Source organism: Diadema antillarum, unplaced genomic scaffold (assembly GCF_040938485.1).
Source record: "Diadema antillarum isolate AM-2024a unplaced genomic scaffold, OU_Dant_1.0 seq00001795_RagTag, whole genome shotgun sequence".
NCBI lineage: Eukaryota > Metazoa > Echinodermata > Echinoidea > Diadematoida > Diadematidae > Diadema > Diadema antillarum.
This window is the reverse complement of record NW_027272473.1, coordinates 776,021-794,401: the sequence shown is the minus strand read 5'-3', so window position 1 is coordinate 794,401 and position 18,381 is coordinate 776,021. Positions and strand designations below refer to the sequence as shown.

General features: G+C 39.2%; 1 protein-coding gene across 1 annotated transcript in view; it reads right to left on the bottom strand.

The window, feature by feature from the left end:
- Positions 1 to 230: 230 nt before the first annotated feature.
- Positions 231 to 18,381, bottom strand: part of LOC139712377 (steroid 17-alpha-hydroxylase/17,20 lyase-like) — a 55,360-nt gene continuing 37,209 nt past the window's right edge. Inside the window, exons 4-10 of the mRNA XM_071624203.1 lie at positions 16,914 to 17,006; positions 13,657 to 13,821; positions 9,044 to 9,259; positions 6,388 to 6,540; positions 5,934 to 6,043; positions 3,406 to 3,766; positions 231 to 409 (exon numbers count right to left, since the gene is read on the bottom strand). Coding sequence (XP_071480304.1) covers positions 231 to 409; positions 3,406 to 3,766; positions 5,934 to 6,043; positions 6,388 to 6,540; positions 9,044 to 9,259; positions 13,657 to 13,821; positions 16,914 to 17,006 — 1,277 coding nt within the window. The remainder of the gene's footprint in view (positions 410 to 3,405; positions 3,767 to 5,933; positions 6,044 to 6,387; positions 6,541 to 9,043; positions 9,260 to 13,656; positions 13,822 to 16,913; positions 17,007 to 18,381) is intronic.

Here is an 18,381-nt window from a genome sequence, read left to right as displayed (position 1 = left end):
TTAGATGCATTATAATAGGGTTTCTCACATCTCCTCCACATTCTCATCATGATACCAATGGCTCCGTTAGCATCTGCTCAGATGCCACTCTATAAAGGCCAGTACCAAAGTATCTTTGGTGGTTTTTTTCTAGAGTGTGGCTTAGCATAGCAGTAGTGCGACAATCTCTTATATTTAACTAACACTCCTCACTAGCATTGCTTCACTCTCTTGGCATAATTGAGTGAGATTTAACGCTGTATGGCGCATGTTTGATACTTCGTTGGTGCAGTTGTAAGTCCGCTGACGCCCTGCAAGCTTGGCTGGGGTTGACCGGGTGGAATTAGAAACTCAAATCGCTGGAATAGATAGGTGAAGAAGAGATAGATCTCCATTTTGGCCAGCTGAAGTCCCAGACACTCCCGGCGACCTGAGCACCCAGCAATCGAGATAAAGTGACACAGAATTAAAAGAGTTCAACTTAAAGGGAAATGGCTTATGCCATACACAGATGTATTCGGCCTATTTTAATTCTTGGTGTTCTTATCTAATACAAATGAGACATTGCTATGAATCAGTCTATTATATAACAACGCCATTGGAAATAGATCGGATAGATGTATGATAGATATAATAATAGTATGTGATGATATAGACAGATGAATAAAGAAACAAGTAAATGGATGAATCAACAAAAAAGAAAATAGTTGAATAACTAAATAACTATAATCAAAGATAGAGCATCGTCGCAATTATAAAAGCCCAAAAGCATATTTTATGTAGGCCTATACCATCAGAATCTAGCAATATCCAAAGACAGACAGACTCATCTGCATGATAATTAGTGGCTTGTTGGAGCGTTTACTGAGAAACGACAAAACAAACTAAAGAGAGAAGTTGGAACGGGAAGAGCTCATGGTTCCATTTAGGGTGTCGTATTCTCTTACATTTCATTGTGGCAATAACTCTATTTCGCCTATATACTGCCATTTATGCTACACGATGAATATAGATGATAATGTGCATGTTTCTGAGAGTGAATGGTTAACAATGTGGAATGCTGTGGGGTTTATCACTATTTCAAACCCATACATTGTATATTCAGGGCTCGACACTAACTTTTATTTTTGGTGGCCCGATCGGGCCACCAAAATCATGGATTTGTATTTTTTGGTGGCCCGAAAGTAATATCAGGTGGCCCGAAAAAAAAAAATCAAGAAAAACATTAAAAAAAACTAAATCGGTCCTACTAAACATAGAAACATAAATACAGTGTATAAAGCATTCATGAAGTAATACAGGTACTCATGTCCAAAACAAGTGGATAGAAAATTCAATCATCTTGCCGTTATTCTGAGTTCTAAGATTTAGCAAAGAGGCTTATATATTTAAATTTTATGCTATTTTCGTGGTCAAAACTTCCGTTTGAAATGAGAAAGTGGGAGCATTTACAGACATTTGTAAACATCCGACATTTGTTTTAGCATTGTAAAGAGCCGAAAGTTACCGTTATTCGTTTCTGATTGTAAAAGCAATCATCCAACACTTACTAGTATTTTAGCACCTTACGGAGCCGATTGTTACCGTTATTCGTTTCTGATTGTAAAAGCAATCATCCAACACTTACTGGTATTTTAGCACCTTACGGAGCCGATTGTTACCGTTAATCATTTTTAAATGTAAAAGAAAACAACCGACATTCATTTTAGCATCTTACGGAGCTGAATGTTATCCCTATTCATTTCCGAACGTGAAAGCAAACATGCGCTATTCATTTTAGCATCTAACTGAACCGATTGAAACCGTTAATCATTTCCAAATGTAAAAGCAACAATCTATTATTCATTTCCAAATTTAAAAGCAAACATCCGGCATTTATTCTATCATCGTACGGAGCCGAATGTTACTGCTGTCCACTTCCGAAAATGAAATGAATCATCTGACAATGTTACTGTTTTTCATTTTTGAACGTCAAGGCAGACATCAGACATTTAATTTTATTTTACCATCACACGCAACTGAATGTTACTGCTATTCATTTCGAAATGTAAAAGCAAATATCCGACAAAGCATCATTCGTATGGAGCAGAGCGTTACTGGTATTCACTTCCAAACGTAAAAGCAACAATCTGACATTTATTTTGCCATATTCAAGAGCCGAATGTTATTGCTATTTACTTTCAAAAGTAAGAGCAAACATCCGACATTATTTTATTTAATCATCGTACGGAGTTGAATATTATTGTTATTCATTTCCGAACGTCAAAGGGATCATTCGACGTTTATTTTAGCATCTTACGGAGTTGAATATTATTATTCACTTCCGAATGTCAAAGCAAACATTCGACATTCATTCCAGCCGCGGAGCCGAATGTTATCCCTATTCATTTCCGAAAGCAAAATCAAATATCTGACATTAATTTTAGCATCGTACAGAGCTGAAGGTTACCATTCTTCATTTCCAAAAGTATAAGCAAACATCCGACATTTATTTTAGTATCATACGAAGTCGAATATTACCGTTATTCATTTCTAAAATAAAAAGCAAACATTGACATTTATTTTAGCATCTTACGGAGCCAATTGTTACCGCAGTTCTTCCAAAATTAAAGGCAAACATCCGACTTTTTTTTTTGGTTTCAAATTCAAATTTCAAATTCAAGTTTATTCCGTTTCTCGACAGTATAAAAATAACATAACATACATCACTCTTTCTTCAGTGATAAGAATCGTACAAAAAAACAAACAAACAAACAAACAATCAAAGTGAGTTTAACAGAGTAAAACAGTACTTGTATACTTGCAGTAAAGATACATTACAATGCCTGAAGTAAATGAAAGTAAAGTTGAATATCAACGTACACAAGGCGAAAAACGGAGGGACCCACTAATAAGACGAAGCTTGTAGAGTGTGGGCCCTCAGGAGAGAAAGAATCAGTGAAAATATTGGTAATAATTATCGGTATCAGGACAGCAACGAAAATGTCTGAAGCAACAACAGCGAAAATAGTTGTAACAGCAGAAAAAAAAATAGAGAGGAAAAAATGTTTAAAAACATTGAGAAAATAGAATTAGAAATGGAAGCCCATAAAGAGTCAGACAGAAAAGGAAGAAAAACACAGTTGGGCCACCAAAATCTTCATTTCTGATATTTTGGTGGCCCGACGTGCGTTTTTGGTGGCCCCGGGCCACTGGGCCACCGTTAGTGTCGAGCCCTGGTATATTCATGAGACTCCAATACGTTTCGTTGAGTTGGTTTTTTTTTTTAATTGTGTGGAGACGGGTGCCGAGCAAAAAAGCAAACGTGCCTTCTGAATGTCAGGTTTCTTTGATATACGAGCAACGATTACATAATTTCATGAAGTTTGACTGCACTCGTTACACCGAATCAATCAAGACGAAGATTTACTGTTAAGATGCACTTACCAACGCCAAACGGCATCCACGCGTCACTTTTAATGACAGTTTTTCCGTCATCAGACAGGAATCGCTGCGGCTTAAATTCCTCTGGATCGGTCCACTCCTTGCTGTCATGGTGAACAGCCCAGATGTTAGGGATCACAATGGTTCCCTCAGGAATGGTGTAACCAAACAGTGAAGCATCGCATGAAGTTTTGTGGGGCAATAGGATGGGAAAAACTGGTTTCAGGCGCATCATTTCAAGTACGGTAGCCTCGCAGAAGGGCAGATTCTTCTTGTCGCTCAGTTTTGGCAGGGAGGTGAGAGGAAACCTTCCTGGTTTTGGCTGTCGTCCTCGCCCAACAACACTGTCCAACTCGGCCTGTACCTGTAGGTTCACGACAAGACAAAAGCACTGTTCAGTTAAAAGTTGCATACAGTTATGTTTCCAAATTTATCATGGGGAATAGGGTTCCAAGGTGTTAGAAGCAACATTCTTCAATGTATACATCTGTATACATCTGTACTATCAACTTTGACGAACTTTGACGAATTCACTCGCACTTGCAATGTTGTGTGTAAGCATACAGTCCCCTCTAGCAAGAGGCAAAAACACTCTGTCCCTCGGATAGGATATAAAATGGAGGTCCCGTGTATGAGAGAGTAAAAACTCACGCACGTAAAAGATCCTGCTTCATTCATTCATCGCAAAGAGCAGGGTGTTTAACCCGGTGAGGTGGTCCCACCTCACATCCAACTGGACCCCATGGAAGACCAGCTTAACGTAGCTGAATATGGGCTATCCAGCCATCTTCTCAGATGGAAAATGAACAAACAAACAAACAAACAAACAAACAAGGAGAAATCTTAAAGGTAAAACATAGTTCTCGTATCACGCCGGCAGAACTGTCAAATTTCGATCCTAAATGTACACGTATGCCTAAGAAATGTGTGGAATAACGCTGTAATAACAAGATATTTGTTGGGTAACTACGAAAATGCGAAATATTAACCAAAAAGGTTCGCCGAAGTAGCAATATTAGAACTTACTCGATCGGAGTTAGGTTAACTCGGCCCCCGCCCTCAAAGCGAGGCCGAGTTGCCCCTCTGGATTGTACAGTGCTGTACTACATGGAAGCGCTCGCGTTCTGGCTGGTCCAAAGAGATTACACCACATCTCTTTGCTTTAACATGAACGATTGCCCCTATTGAAAGTCGCCCTGAGAACATTTCTCCCCCATCCTATAGTAGTGGAGTCAGATACCGATGAAAGAATAATGGGAATAATAATTGTTAAACTTCGTTTCTTCAGGGAATATTATTGATGTGTTTTTAGTCAAAGACAATGTCATAGCACATGGATAGCAAGTTACGGGTGAGAATATTCACGCTTCCATTATTCTATTCCTTTAACAAGAGAGAGAGAGAGAGAGAGGGAGGGAGAGAGAGAGAGAGAGAGAGAGAGATGACAAGCAGGACTTGCTAGACAGCTTTGACAAATCTTTATACACCTCCTCATCTAGAAGAAATCCCCTGCGTCAACACGCTATTATACCTTTCTAGACCTTACCCTTGCCCATCGCATGTATATCTTCGAAAATACCTATCAAGAAAACCGACTAAAAAGTCCTGAGAGTTGGGATATTCTCGGATATATATCTAATGACAGTGCATTACAAACCAACAAAAAATCGCAAAGCGGCCCTGACTTAACATGAGGGCTCAAAATATGTGACGTGGGGCAATCTACTAGTAGTTAATTTGTACGGGGGTATCTCACTGAGCTGCAAATATTTGCGAGAGTAACGAATTCTAGGGAATTTCAGGGTTCGTTAACAGTTGCAATTCAATTCGTTAACAATTGCGATCACATTCTTAAACAACAATTTTCATTGTCATGAACGGTTTTTCTTGTCGCAAAGAAATTTATGTCAAAATTTTCTTTGCGACAAAAAAAAAAGTGACTGCGGGGAATTAATTTGCCTACATTGGTGACAAGCTCCATTCTCCTGTCTAATTCGTTGAAACGGTGAAGGGCTGGATTCCTATAGCTGGATATATTATTTGCTGGATCATCATTCACACATTGACTGGATTCTACACGTGTCGCTGTTGATTTATACTTTGGATTTTAGAGTAGTAACCTGTGCCTATTGATTAACATCGGAAGGATCATTTCATCGGTGCATCAAGGATCATTCATCTATGCATCAAGGATCATTCATCTATGCATCAAAGATCATCTGTGGACATTTCAAGGGGATTGCAAGGAACTTGCGATGATTCCATTCTACTGTAACATAATGTGCAAGTGATTGCATTGCTATTCTGATGTATAGGTAATGGTGTATGATTGTCCAGCTTGTCTGTACACGAAATATTGTTAATAAACTGCCTGAACATTAGTTTATTGGTTCTTCTTATGTGCGATCATTCTCAGAGTAATTTTGTTCGTAACAATGGAGAGAGGGTAAATACACCAACACCGTCATTTCATTTCCACTTTCTAGCCAAAGTGTATTTACGTAGTTTGCAAACAAGTGCAAATAGCATACCTTTCGTTGTACATCTGGGTAGGTCATTAGGTAGAGAATCATCCACGACAACGTCAACGAGATCGTCTCCAAACCTCCCGCATAGAGATCTAGTACGGACCGCCAGAAGTCTTCCAGAGAGATCACATCAGATATGTCGTGAGCAATGAATGCGTCTACCAGGCTACGAATGTCGCTCTTTTGAAATGTGTCGCGGTGACGATGCATTTCTGAAAGAATAAATTCCTCGATTCCGAAAAGTTCGTTTGAAACTCACGGCACCAAGGGGTGTAGAGAAGGAAAGAGAAGACGTTCACGGGATCAGAATCCGATATGCTGGTGAAGAGCCTCGCTATCGAGTCTACTACCTTCCGATATTCCACGTCATCGTAATCGAATCTCTTACCACACACAAGTTGGCAAATGATATTCGGAGATGCCTTGTTGAGGTAGTGCAGTATTTCGATGGATTTACCTTGGGTAGCCTCGATTTCATCACCAAGGTACTTTGCCTCAAGGTTGATTTGAGGTTCGAGGCTTTTCTTACCCATGCCAAAAGCCCGGAGAGTGACAAGGCCGAATTTTCGGAGATCACTCCAAGACTTCCCATTGCTCCATACCACGGAAGCTGAGAAATGATAATCACAAACCACCAAACAAACAACATGTTTATTTCTAAACGTATCTGTAAATCTTTCTCCCCATGCATATGTAGGCCTGTTTTTCTCTAAAAAGTAATGGTAGTACATAGAAAAGGTTCAAGCTTACTTTGAAGAGTAGAGTATTATGATTGATAAATATCCATATATGTCGGTGTATAATATATATATATATCTGATAAGATATTTCAGATTCCTTCGTTTTTATCGAGCATTATTGTTCGTCAATAATGCAAAATATTATGTCAAGGTTACATTTTTCTCTGATTCAGACTGTAGACAATTGGTAGAGGAGACATTTGAGGGCAAGGATATTTCACATACATCACGTGACTGTGAGTGACAATGTGTCATGAAAGCGTGGTAAAACATTACAGCAAATTTGATACCTTCATATAGCAATTTGAATGCTAGAGTCACACACGGCCGGATTTCGTACCGGGTCCATAATTCAATGGTTTTGTTGGATCTGTCTTCGGCCTTCGACACTGTAGATCACAGATCGAATTCTTGTCGATACTCTTACAATTTTGGGTATCCGGGGACAAGCTCTTGAATGGTTTAAATCATACTTATCACACCATTCACAGTCTGTTCTTTTGAATGGTGTCACATCGTCCTCAAAGCCATTAGGCTGTGGTGTACCTCAAGGCTCTGTTGGTGGGACCACCCGTTTTTCTATCTATATGATCGGTCTGCAGAAAATATTTCAAAGTCATTCTGTTCGGTATCATCTATATGCAGACGACATACAAGTTTTTGTAGCTTTTCCACCGCATCAAATCCAAGCATCTCATGCACTGCGCTGCCTATAGCATCATTGATATTGATGCTGGGATGAGGTCTTACTCATCGCTTCTAAACCACAGCAAGTGTGAATTTATCCTTTTTGGTTCTAAATCTCACTTGAATAAGTTGGATATTAATTCTATTTCTATTGTAGGTAACAATATCCCTCTGTCAAAGTCATGTCGCAATCTGGGTGTTATGTTTGACTCTCACATGGCTATGTCTGATCAAATCACCAACATTTCTAAATCAGTCTGTTATCAATTGCGCAATATTGGTTTTATTCGCAAGTATTTGACTCGCTCTGCAACGGAAAAACTTGTTTATTCATTTCTTTCTTCACGCCTTGATTTCGGTAATGTTCTGTTTTTCAATCTACCAAACTCACAAATTGCCCAATTACAAAAGCTACAAAATGCCGCTGCACGTATCGTTTCTTCGTCAAGTAAACGCAGTCATATCACCCCTCTCCTAAAGAGTCTTCATTGGTTGCCTGTATAGGAGCGTCTAGGTTTAAGGTACCTTTTCTGGTTTATCATGTTATCGAGGGAACAGCTCCTGATTACAATGTTTGTTGTTTCGTCAATACCAACCTACACGAACTCTTCGATCCTTAACTTCTGGTCTCTTACATATTCCGTTTTCTAGGAAATCTTGGGGGGGGGGGGGGGGGAACGAACTTTCGCTCACGTTGGACCAACACTGCGGAATTCACTTCCTCGTGAGCTGAAAGACTCAAGCTCCATAACATCTTTTAGGAGTAATTTAAAATCCTATTTGTTAAGTAGTGTATTTTGAAGACAGACTTTCATGTCTTCTTTTTCATCTTTTTCTATTACAGTGTATGTACTTGTATTTTCAGTCTTTTTGCTTTGATGTAAAGCGCCTTGAGCATTTAATCAGAGTGGAGAATGGCGCTATGGAAATTAAATGTATTATTATTATTATCATTATTATCATTATTATTATTATTATTATCATTATTATTATTATTATTATTATTACTAGTAGTAGTAGTAGTAGTAGTATAAGGAATTAAAACCGTATCGACCCGGTTCGAGCCGTAGAGACCCGCATTGACCCGCATCGTAATGCATGTCAATTCCTGATGGATTCCAGGGGCTACGATACGTCGGTGACAAATTTTTGGTCATGTTCAAAATTTTCTCACGGATTTCAAATCCGTATTGATATCCGAATTGACCCGGTTCGAACCGCACTGACTCGCGTCAACCCGCTGCAACCCGCAGCGTAAAATCGTATGGACCCTTGCCGTATGCCGCATTGTCTTCAATGCAACGGATGACGACAAGGTTTACATCCGGGTCGGTACGGGTCGAAGCGGGTTGGCACGGGTCGATAGGGGTCGAAAAGGATTCAGTTAAGGATTTAAAAAGCGAATTTTTATACGGTTCGATACGGTTCAATACGGCCCTCTACGGTTCGAACTGGGTCGATGCGGTTATAATTCCTTGTGTGACTGTAGCATAAATTACCCTCCATTCTGGGACTATTCCGGCTCATTTTCACCCGGATCAAATCCGTTTTGTCAAACGGCCGTGTGTGACTAGCATATGTAATCAGTCGCCAAACGTGCAAATTAGTTAAATAAGTGAAGAGTTCTTTATTTTAAATACTGAGGAAACGAGATATGGATAAACAGATTTAAATATCATGACTTACAACTCTTGTTCTTGCCAGGAATGCCTTCCAATATATATTTTGGAACAAAGCGATCAGAAAAGACCTCGCCGTTCTTTAAGAGAGCCTGTCTGATGGAGAGTTTGTCATTCAAAACAACGGTCAGGTACGGTCCTCTCCGCAAGCTGAATACGGGGCCGTATTGTTTGGCGAGATCCCGGTACGTCTCGTGGCTCGGTCGTCCGCCAAAGCGGTAGCCTACAAGTGGTAAGGACCACGGACCAGGAGGCAATTTTTTTTTCTCCGACGAACAAGCCAGAGAGTCAGCATGAAACTGCACAGTCCGACGAGTAGAGCCGTTGAAATAACTGACATGTTTCAATCTTTGGTATCCCTGTTCTGGCATAAAATCAGAGAGCTTGTATCCAAATGCGACGTCACGCTACAAAATGGACTTCGAAGCCTTTTCGTTCATCGTTATCAGCAAAGAGCGTAGAAACCTAAGAGCAAGGTCCGCAAGGAGCGTTAACACCTTGCCGAGAGGGACCGTTTTCCCGATTTTACACGTAAACGGACGTACTAGTACGCACTGGAGCCCAACGGTGGCCATTTTAGGATGCCAGTCTCTGTAGACCGATTCGGGTTCGTTGAGGGCAGCAGACAATTTGTGGCACTGGGCACTGAAATGGGCGCAGCCATTAGCTCAAATTGCGGTGTCCTAGCCTACCCCCCCCCCCCTCCTCTCCCCCACCCCACGGCCAACATGTTTATCGCGCACTTGTAGCAGGAGTACGCGCACTTGTAACAAAGGTTCGCGCACTAAGCAAGCGTTCGTGCACTCAGTACGAGACGCCTATTGGCTAAAACAACCACGCATCAGTTCTTCATTCCGTGCGCATGCTAATGTAGGGAGGGGGGGGGGGGGGTCGGCCGGGACACCGCAGTAATGGCGCTGCCCATGCCGATAATACACAAACCGCCTCACAGAATCGGTCTATAGATCGTCTGGAGCGTATATATGTACTTGTATCACGTAACCTATACCGAGTCTGCAGAGTGAATTCTGCCTCCTTTTTTTTTTCTTCTACGGGACATACAATGTTTCAGATGCATTTAGGACCTTTCTGTGTTATCATACAAGAGTATCATAACAAAAAAAAATTATTTTATCTTCTGAAGTATGTTATGGAATTGAGGAAATGCCCTTTACGTTCCAAAATATAGTCCCTCAAAGTTTGAGCTAACTAATGAAAGTATTCAGGTCCATTTCTGTACTCATAAAGCACTCCTTTTTGTTCGCTCTCCCTCTCCCTCCCCCTCTCCCTCTTTCGTCTCTGTTACCTGGTCGTCTTGGCTGTTAGTAAACCCTTATGTAACATTATTTGAATAATAAGAATATCGATTCCATCATTCATATCCTCATGTCGTTCGTTCCTGAAAGACATGATTGACAACTTCAGCGACACTAACCCAAGAAGGATCGTGCTGATGGCTGATACATACGCTTACGAAAATTACAAAAGTGAAAAAAGTCTGCACTTACGAGTTTTGAAGCCTCCATTAAAAAAAAAAAAAAAAAAAGAAAAAAAAAATATATATATATATATATATTACGGATCTGTTTTATTGTTCCCCAAGAAATTTTATCATGGAATAATAGGACATGTATATGTAAAAATACGGGGAATAAGCGGATGAGCTAAAAACATGAATGATACTGAAATTCTCTTCATGCCCCCCCCCCCCCGCCGCCCTAAAGAGAAAGTGGAAAAAAGAGAAGAAGAAGGAGGAGGAGGAGGAGGAGGAGGTGGAGGAGGAGGAGGAGAAAAAGAAGAAGAAGAAGAAAGAGAGGAAATGAGAGGGGGAAGTTGAATGGGAGAAAGAAAGTGCCTTCAATAGCATGAGCACAGTTCCCTCGTCATTCTGTACATAAACACAACATGGCTTTTAGGAAGGCCTACATTGTATCGGTCATAAATTAGTCCGAGAATATTGAGGGACTACATTTGGAAATTGTATTTCATGATTAGGCAGGAATCCAAGTTCTAAAAAATTATGCTATAATGAGGTCCCGAATACATCTTACCATGCCCCGTGAAGAGGAGAACTGAAAGCCGTGACAAAAATACGCCCTCTATCGATCACCCAGCGGTTTGCTTCCTAAAATGACGCCCGCGCCTGAGCGAACTACTCAAAGTACTCCGCAAAGTCGGGAGAGTGTTCTCTCTCTATACTACATTGGTTATCAGGCTATTAGTTATTCAACAGTGTTTTCATAGTCTTATCTTTCACACGATTCTTACAAGCACATGCAAGAGAAAAAGGCCACATGTGATATCCATGATATCAATTTAGGTATGTTAAAGAAGTGGACATTGCACTGATTATATTGAATACATCAACACAGCTTTGTCATAGGTACGTCAATAAAGCATTATGCAAGTACTAGTATACTTTTGATCTAGTTAAGGTGATGTGTTAGCATGCTTTATCTTTTTATTTTGCTACCTCTTCAAACGCTATTTCCTATTCCGTTACTCCCATCTACAGCACGTTGATTGTTTCCATTATCGTAAAGTTTTGTCTAGGCAAAGAACGTTGTGACTTCACGGCAAACGTTTCGTCACTAGTCCCTTTAAAATCCCTTCTAAGTGATGGATAGTAACAAGAACAGTCGCTGTAAATTATGTAACGCATGACAGTTATTGATTGACAACATCGGCAATGGTATAACACCCTTATGGCATAGAAACAATGTCAACAAAGGTACATTTTATGCGGACGGATGGCATCGATTGATCATTAAATCACGTTTACGTATGGTATAAAACAAATTAGAAACTCTAGAAAATGAAAATAAAAAAGAGAAATATTATAAAGATTAAGCAAATGTACCCATCAATATCTTTTATGAAAAATATGAACTCAAAAAAGTGTTTACTTTCTTCTTTTTTTTTCGCTGACAGTATGTGTATGATTATAGCTCCAGCTTTAGGGAAATGGTAAGTCCATGATTACTTTATTAAGGAGACACACACGACCTAAGGGAGACAATACACATGTATTTCTGTCTCCTCAACGTTTCGACTGTATTATATCCCATTCAGCTGCATGCGTTGCTGCTGACATGCTAATGCACACAATGTCTCTACAAAGCTGGATCCATGGATATCAATATCTGTCTAGGTACAATATATATATATATATATATATATATATATATATACTGTATATGTACACGTATACACGTATATTCATATATACATAATTATATGCATATACACGAACCAATGCACAGTATAACAGAAACAATACATACAGTACAAAATGATGTTTTTTATTTTTTGGGGTCACGGTACATGCATGTATGTTAATATACTAAACGTAGTATATTATTTGTGCCTACAGCAACATCAGCAGAAAGCTTGACAATAGAGGTAATTTTATTTTCTTCTTTATTCAATGTAGTCTTGAAAACCTCATGTATAAGTAGGTAGTTACGTATTAAAAGAAATGAACATAAAACCGTAAAAAAATAATTTCCATGTGAATCATTCCCAAATGATTCGTATTACACAGTTACAAAATGCAATGAAAGCCCCTATCACATGATCAGGTTCATTGCTTTTTCTTTGATGATTAAAATGCATTTACGAGTTCTACATAACTCCGCACATCATTGTATATTGTAGTTTGCTTAAAACTACAGTGAAATACATATCGCATTAAATGTCCAAGAGGATGCGATAGTGAAAAGTATGGTCAGTCCTGATGTTCCTGTCATAAAACTTACGAAAACCAGGTTTGTAAAATAGATAAGTTATACAACCGTCAACCCTGTCTCTCCGTCGTTCAAAAAATCATAGTAAAATGGAATCTCGTCAACAGAAAACAAATCAAGGAGAGCATGTAAAGTAAATGACATGATATAAGAGACCGGCATTTATACCTATTGATTATCTGATCATCTCTTCTTTCTTATTTGCCATTTCCCCCTTTTCCTTCTTTAACCTAGTTTACGTGTTCATAATAATTATCTTTTCTTAATCAGAATGCTGCATTTTTCAAAGAAATTAGCCGGGTACCACTGATATAGAAACATATTGTGTGTACAAAGATGCTATAGCAAAAGTGATCAACTGTACATAGAAATGATGAATGGTGGCGATGAGAGCGTTATAGAAAACTAAGACATTTTTACATCTTCAAAACTCATGTTCATTGTGTTCCCATAGTCTTGATTGGGTAGCAGCTGACAGATAAAGTAAAACATTTCATGCATAATGTGTGTCTTTACTCATCAGTTTGCGAGTGAATCTCGATAAGAATTCCTGAACATATTTTCTTAAAAAACAACATGTATTATTCACTTTATAAACTAAAGACAAAACGTCGAAATAACTGCCGGCAGTTCAGACGAGTGAAAATAACAGTAATTGACAACGTCGATAACGGTATAGCGGATACTGGTATAGAAACAATGCCAGCAGGGATGCAATTATCATCTGAAAAGATGACACAGTTTGATCACTAATAAAAATATATATAATCATACATACATACGTCCATGTCACTTTCAAAAATGATACCAAACATATTACAAACTATATAAGAAATGAAGCTGTCAGTCAAAATCACCGGTACACCTACCAAACCAGCTGCGTTGTCAGCCATAGCTCCCTGAGAATATTCTTGGATCTGTTCTTGGTCCACGGTGAACGCCCCCTCCAGCTTTAGATGGTCCATGACGTCGGCAAAATCAAAAACCTCCCGAGGATTCTCGAAGTGTGTATGTCTCATGGCAATAACGATAAGGCCACCTGTGTTAATGGCAATTATGCAGGACACATAAAGATCCTTGCCATGTGATTGGATAAATGCGGGTCACATGTCAGTTATTCAGAAGAGTCAGCTATCCCACGCTCACTCGATGGCAGTGCATTTGGCATCTAGTGAACGGCAAATCAAGGTGTGTATCGTAAAGTATTGATGCATGTGCGCCAGATATAAATTTAGGTCTAACCGTTAGTCCTCCTCCTACCTAGCTAGGCTTAGTCTAGTTTTGGACCCTTTTTGTCGATTCTTTTTTCGCCAATTTTACGTGTTAAGCAGAGTGATGGCGCGATCCCGAGAATTGCTGCCCCGAGTCTATTTTGGTCTATACCAGGCCTATATCGTGTGTTGTATAAACCAAATATTCAATGTTTCCATTCGTGCGACGGTTCGAATATTACATTCGGTGCAAATTTAACTGTTCTACTTAACTCCGCTTCGCATCGTTGAAAAGAACGTGCACGCTCATGTAATATTCGCAACCATCGCACTCATAAACAGTTTGTATATCAATTTATATTCCACATACTATACGAATATTGCTATAGGATTGGCTAAGAGCCGATTGCGTGATAAAGCGTAGTTTTGCCCATCACATCACCTGAGAAGAAAAGTTCGTTACACTCTATGATGATAGTCATTTCGTTTCGCTGATCTCTTAGTCCACACAGTCCTAACGCGCGATACAGCTAACAATTTTGAGTAGGTGGGAAATAAAAGTGCGTTGCACTGTGGTCTATCACTTGACCTAGGTCAAGTGATAGACCACAGTGCAACGCACTTTTATTCGTTGATACGCGCGGGGCGCGGAGCAAATTCGTTGTTTTGTTATTTACGCGCATACGTCTAAAGTACACTACGTAGCCTAAGCCCTGAGGACACCCTAAAGCCCGCCGCACACTACACGATTTTGCCCCGATTCACCGGTCTTAAGACCTTAAGACTAGAAGTGTGACGTCACAGTCTTGCCATTTTCTAGTCGTACGACTGGGTCCTAGCGCCAGTCGTAGAGATTTGACATGTTGAATTTCTACGACCTGGTCGCACTGCGCGCGCTTTACAGTCGTAAGCCTACTCGTATGGTTCGGTCGTATAGTGTGCGGTGTCCGGTCGTACGACTGGTCTTTAAGACCCAGCTTGGCTTAAGACTTTAAGACCAGTCTGATTGTGTAGTGTGCGGTGGCCTTAAAGCCCGCCGCACACTACACGATTTTACCCCGATTCACCGGTCTTAAGACCTTAAGACTAGAAGTGTGACGTCACAGTCTTGCCATTTTCTAGTCGTACGACTAGGTCTTAGCGCCAGTCGTAGAGATTTGACATGTTGAATTTCTACGACTGGTCGTAGGCTTTCAGCCATTCACAATGCAGTAAAATGCAAGCGCACGCAGTGCGCACTGCGCGCGCTTTACAGTCGGGTAGTATAGTGTGCGGTGTCCGGTCGTACGACTGGTCTTAATAAGACTTTAATACCAGTCTGATCGTGTAGTGTGCGGTGGCCTTTAGACAACTAAAACGGTTTCAGATGTGAAATATCGAGGACCCTAGATGTGGAATATAAAGCAAATAATCAACTTTTAGTTTCAGGCAATGAGACAAACTATCACTTCCTCGGCGATCTGAATGTGTACGCTATCTTTCCTCAGCTGCGCTTCGGAAAGATAGCTACATCCAGATCACCTCGGAAGTGATAGTTTGTCCAATCACCTTCACCAACGTTGATTATTTGCTTAATTTCACCCGAGGGCAGTCAGGTCACGATTAATCATGATATACAACAGCGCTTGTGGATTTGATTAAATACGGCGTGTTCATTTAATTCAACATCTATTTTTTTCTTTCATGGCAGGAAATACGGTTAGGAAAAACAACTCTTGCTTGAGAAGCAATGGATTTGATATGCTGAAAGTTGTGCTTAATGATTATGTGAACTTTCGAAATTGTAAAAGCAACGGCGAAGAGCTAATGCCAGTTACAAAATGTAAACGCAGGTGCGAGTATATGCATTACATGTAATGTCACGTGTCTTTCACAACAAATTAACATGTCAGAGTACTGCTACTTGACATATGTTCGGCCTAAATTGAACACAAATGATGTTTTGGGGGTTGGGAAAAGTGTGGAAAGTGTTTGGGAAAAAACACTCACACACGTACACACAAACAATAGAAACTGAGACGATTTTTTCCTTTCGTGAAAAAAAAAATTGTTTTCTTTTGGATTTACTGATATGGTTAGTTTTGCACGTAATAGGTGAGGTGAGAGAGGTTGTTTGTGTGTGTGTGCGTGAGTGTGCGTGCGTATGTGTGTGTATGCGATCCGTCACCACGGTAGTACATGTACCATGATGCTGCCTTGTTTGTTTCAAGTCGAAAACAAAACAGAATTGCATTAATGTAAAGATTTAATTGTATCATCATAATTCACGTGTACTTTGTAAATGCAAAAGAAGTTCTGTAGTTAGACACGACTGGGGAAAATAGGACAATCCGTTCAAAAGTTGTGAATTATAATGTTTCGGCACAGTCACTGCTGGATGAGAAGACTACTACAGTGTATGACGTCACATGCCTAGAACGATATAAGGAAAATATAAAGAGAACTTAACAATTAGTTTATAATTTTTTTTTTAAGTGCTCATTTCCTCGACTTGTCACTGCCATATGGGAAATATCATCCCCCTGCCTTCTGAAAGAGGCAAGTCAAGTGTTCTTTTATTATGAGAGGAAGTGAAAATATGTTAAATTTTCTTTATATTTTCTGTTCGTCATTCTACACAATCAATGTAACATCACAAGAAATAGTTGTCTCTCATCCAGCAGTAATTGAGCAGAAACTTCAAAGATTTATAACTTCTGAACGGACTGTCCGATTTTCCTCAAACTCTCCCTGATGATTTCAACTAATATGGCTGCATTCACTCAATCCACATTTCTATAAGGGTGAAATAGTCCTTTAAAAATTGAACATATTAGACTAATTCAAATCGACATTAATGTGCTTTATTAGCATCTGAACATAGCCATTCTCATCTTAATATTGATCAACTTGGCATACATATCTTGTGACCAATGTTTACCTGGTTTAACCAATCGCACTAGCTCCTTGAGACTGCTTCCATCGCAATGGCCGGCTAGAAACGCACCACTCGACACAGCAGCGTCAAAGGAATCTAATTCGGAAGGGGTAAAACATTCACATCAAACAAATCACACAAAGCCTTTAAGTCAAACTAGGGGGGGGGGGGGAGCTGGAAGAGAGAGGTCAAACCACATAATCACTGCAAAAGTTGAATGATTAACTCCATTCTCTTTTCTTGGAAATAATTATAAATAAAGCTGGTGAAATACAGAGAAATAATAATAACACATTTTAGATATTCTTATTATAACTTCAAAAATATTTTTGTTAGGTTTCACTGGAAATTTTTCGCTATCTGATCATGGACTATAATTAAATACGTTTGTACATTTTTGCGATCAATTTCTTCATTTTGTAACATCGTGACTTAGAATTTGCAATTAAAAGGAAAGCAAACCCAAAGAGGAATGTGGATTGAGTGAAAGCAGCAACATTCACTAGTAGAACACATCAGTGAAAGTTTGAGGAAAATCAGACAATCGATGCAAAAGTTATGAATTTTTAAAGTTTTGGTGTAGGAACCGCTGGATGAGGAGACTACTAGAGGGACGATAATATTAAGAAAATACTGTATAAAGAAAATTCAACAAAAATTCACTTTTCTAGCATTATGAAAGAGCATTGACTAACCAATTTCAGAAAGCAGTGGGAGTAACTGCTACTCTTAACATATGTCAGTATCAAGCTGATGGAATTTATAATTTTCATGAAAAAATTTTGCGGAATTTTCTTTATATTTTCTTTATATTGTTGTCCACTTATACATCATAACTTCTGATAGTCTCCTCATCCAGCGGTTCCAACATCAACACTTTGAAAATTCATAACTTTTGCAGGGATTGTCCGATTTTCTTCAAACTTTTACTGATGTGTTCTACTAATGTTGCTGCTTTCACTCAATCCACATTGCTCTTTAGGTTTACGTTCCCTTCTATTGAATCGAATGTTAAAAGGATCGTATAATTTTGGTTGAGACTTAATTTCAGGTTTCTAACATTTTTTTTGGTGAGATAATAAGAAACCTCTGATGAAAACAAATATGAAAGAGCATGTAATTCCATGAGGAATTCAATGTTCATGTGATGAAAATTGGTTTTGAAATGGCTGAGATCGATTCTAATAAAGTGTGGGACCCACCTTTTATTACGATCGCTTTGTTTTACTTTGTTTTTGGATGTTTCAGTCATTCCGTACCCGATTTTCATCAAATAAACTATAAATTCTTCTTAAAATGGTATGCTCTGTGCTATTTCATAAGTATTTTCTTGGTATCTTGCAAAAAGTTAAAAGTCCAATTCTCATCTCCACCAAAACTGTACCACACCTTTAATTCTACTAATAACATCCACAGCATCATGAACAATGGCGTTACAAGAGCACCGATAACTGAATCATTATCGACTTTT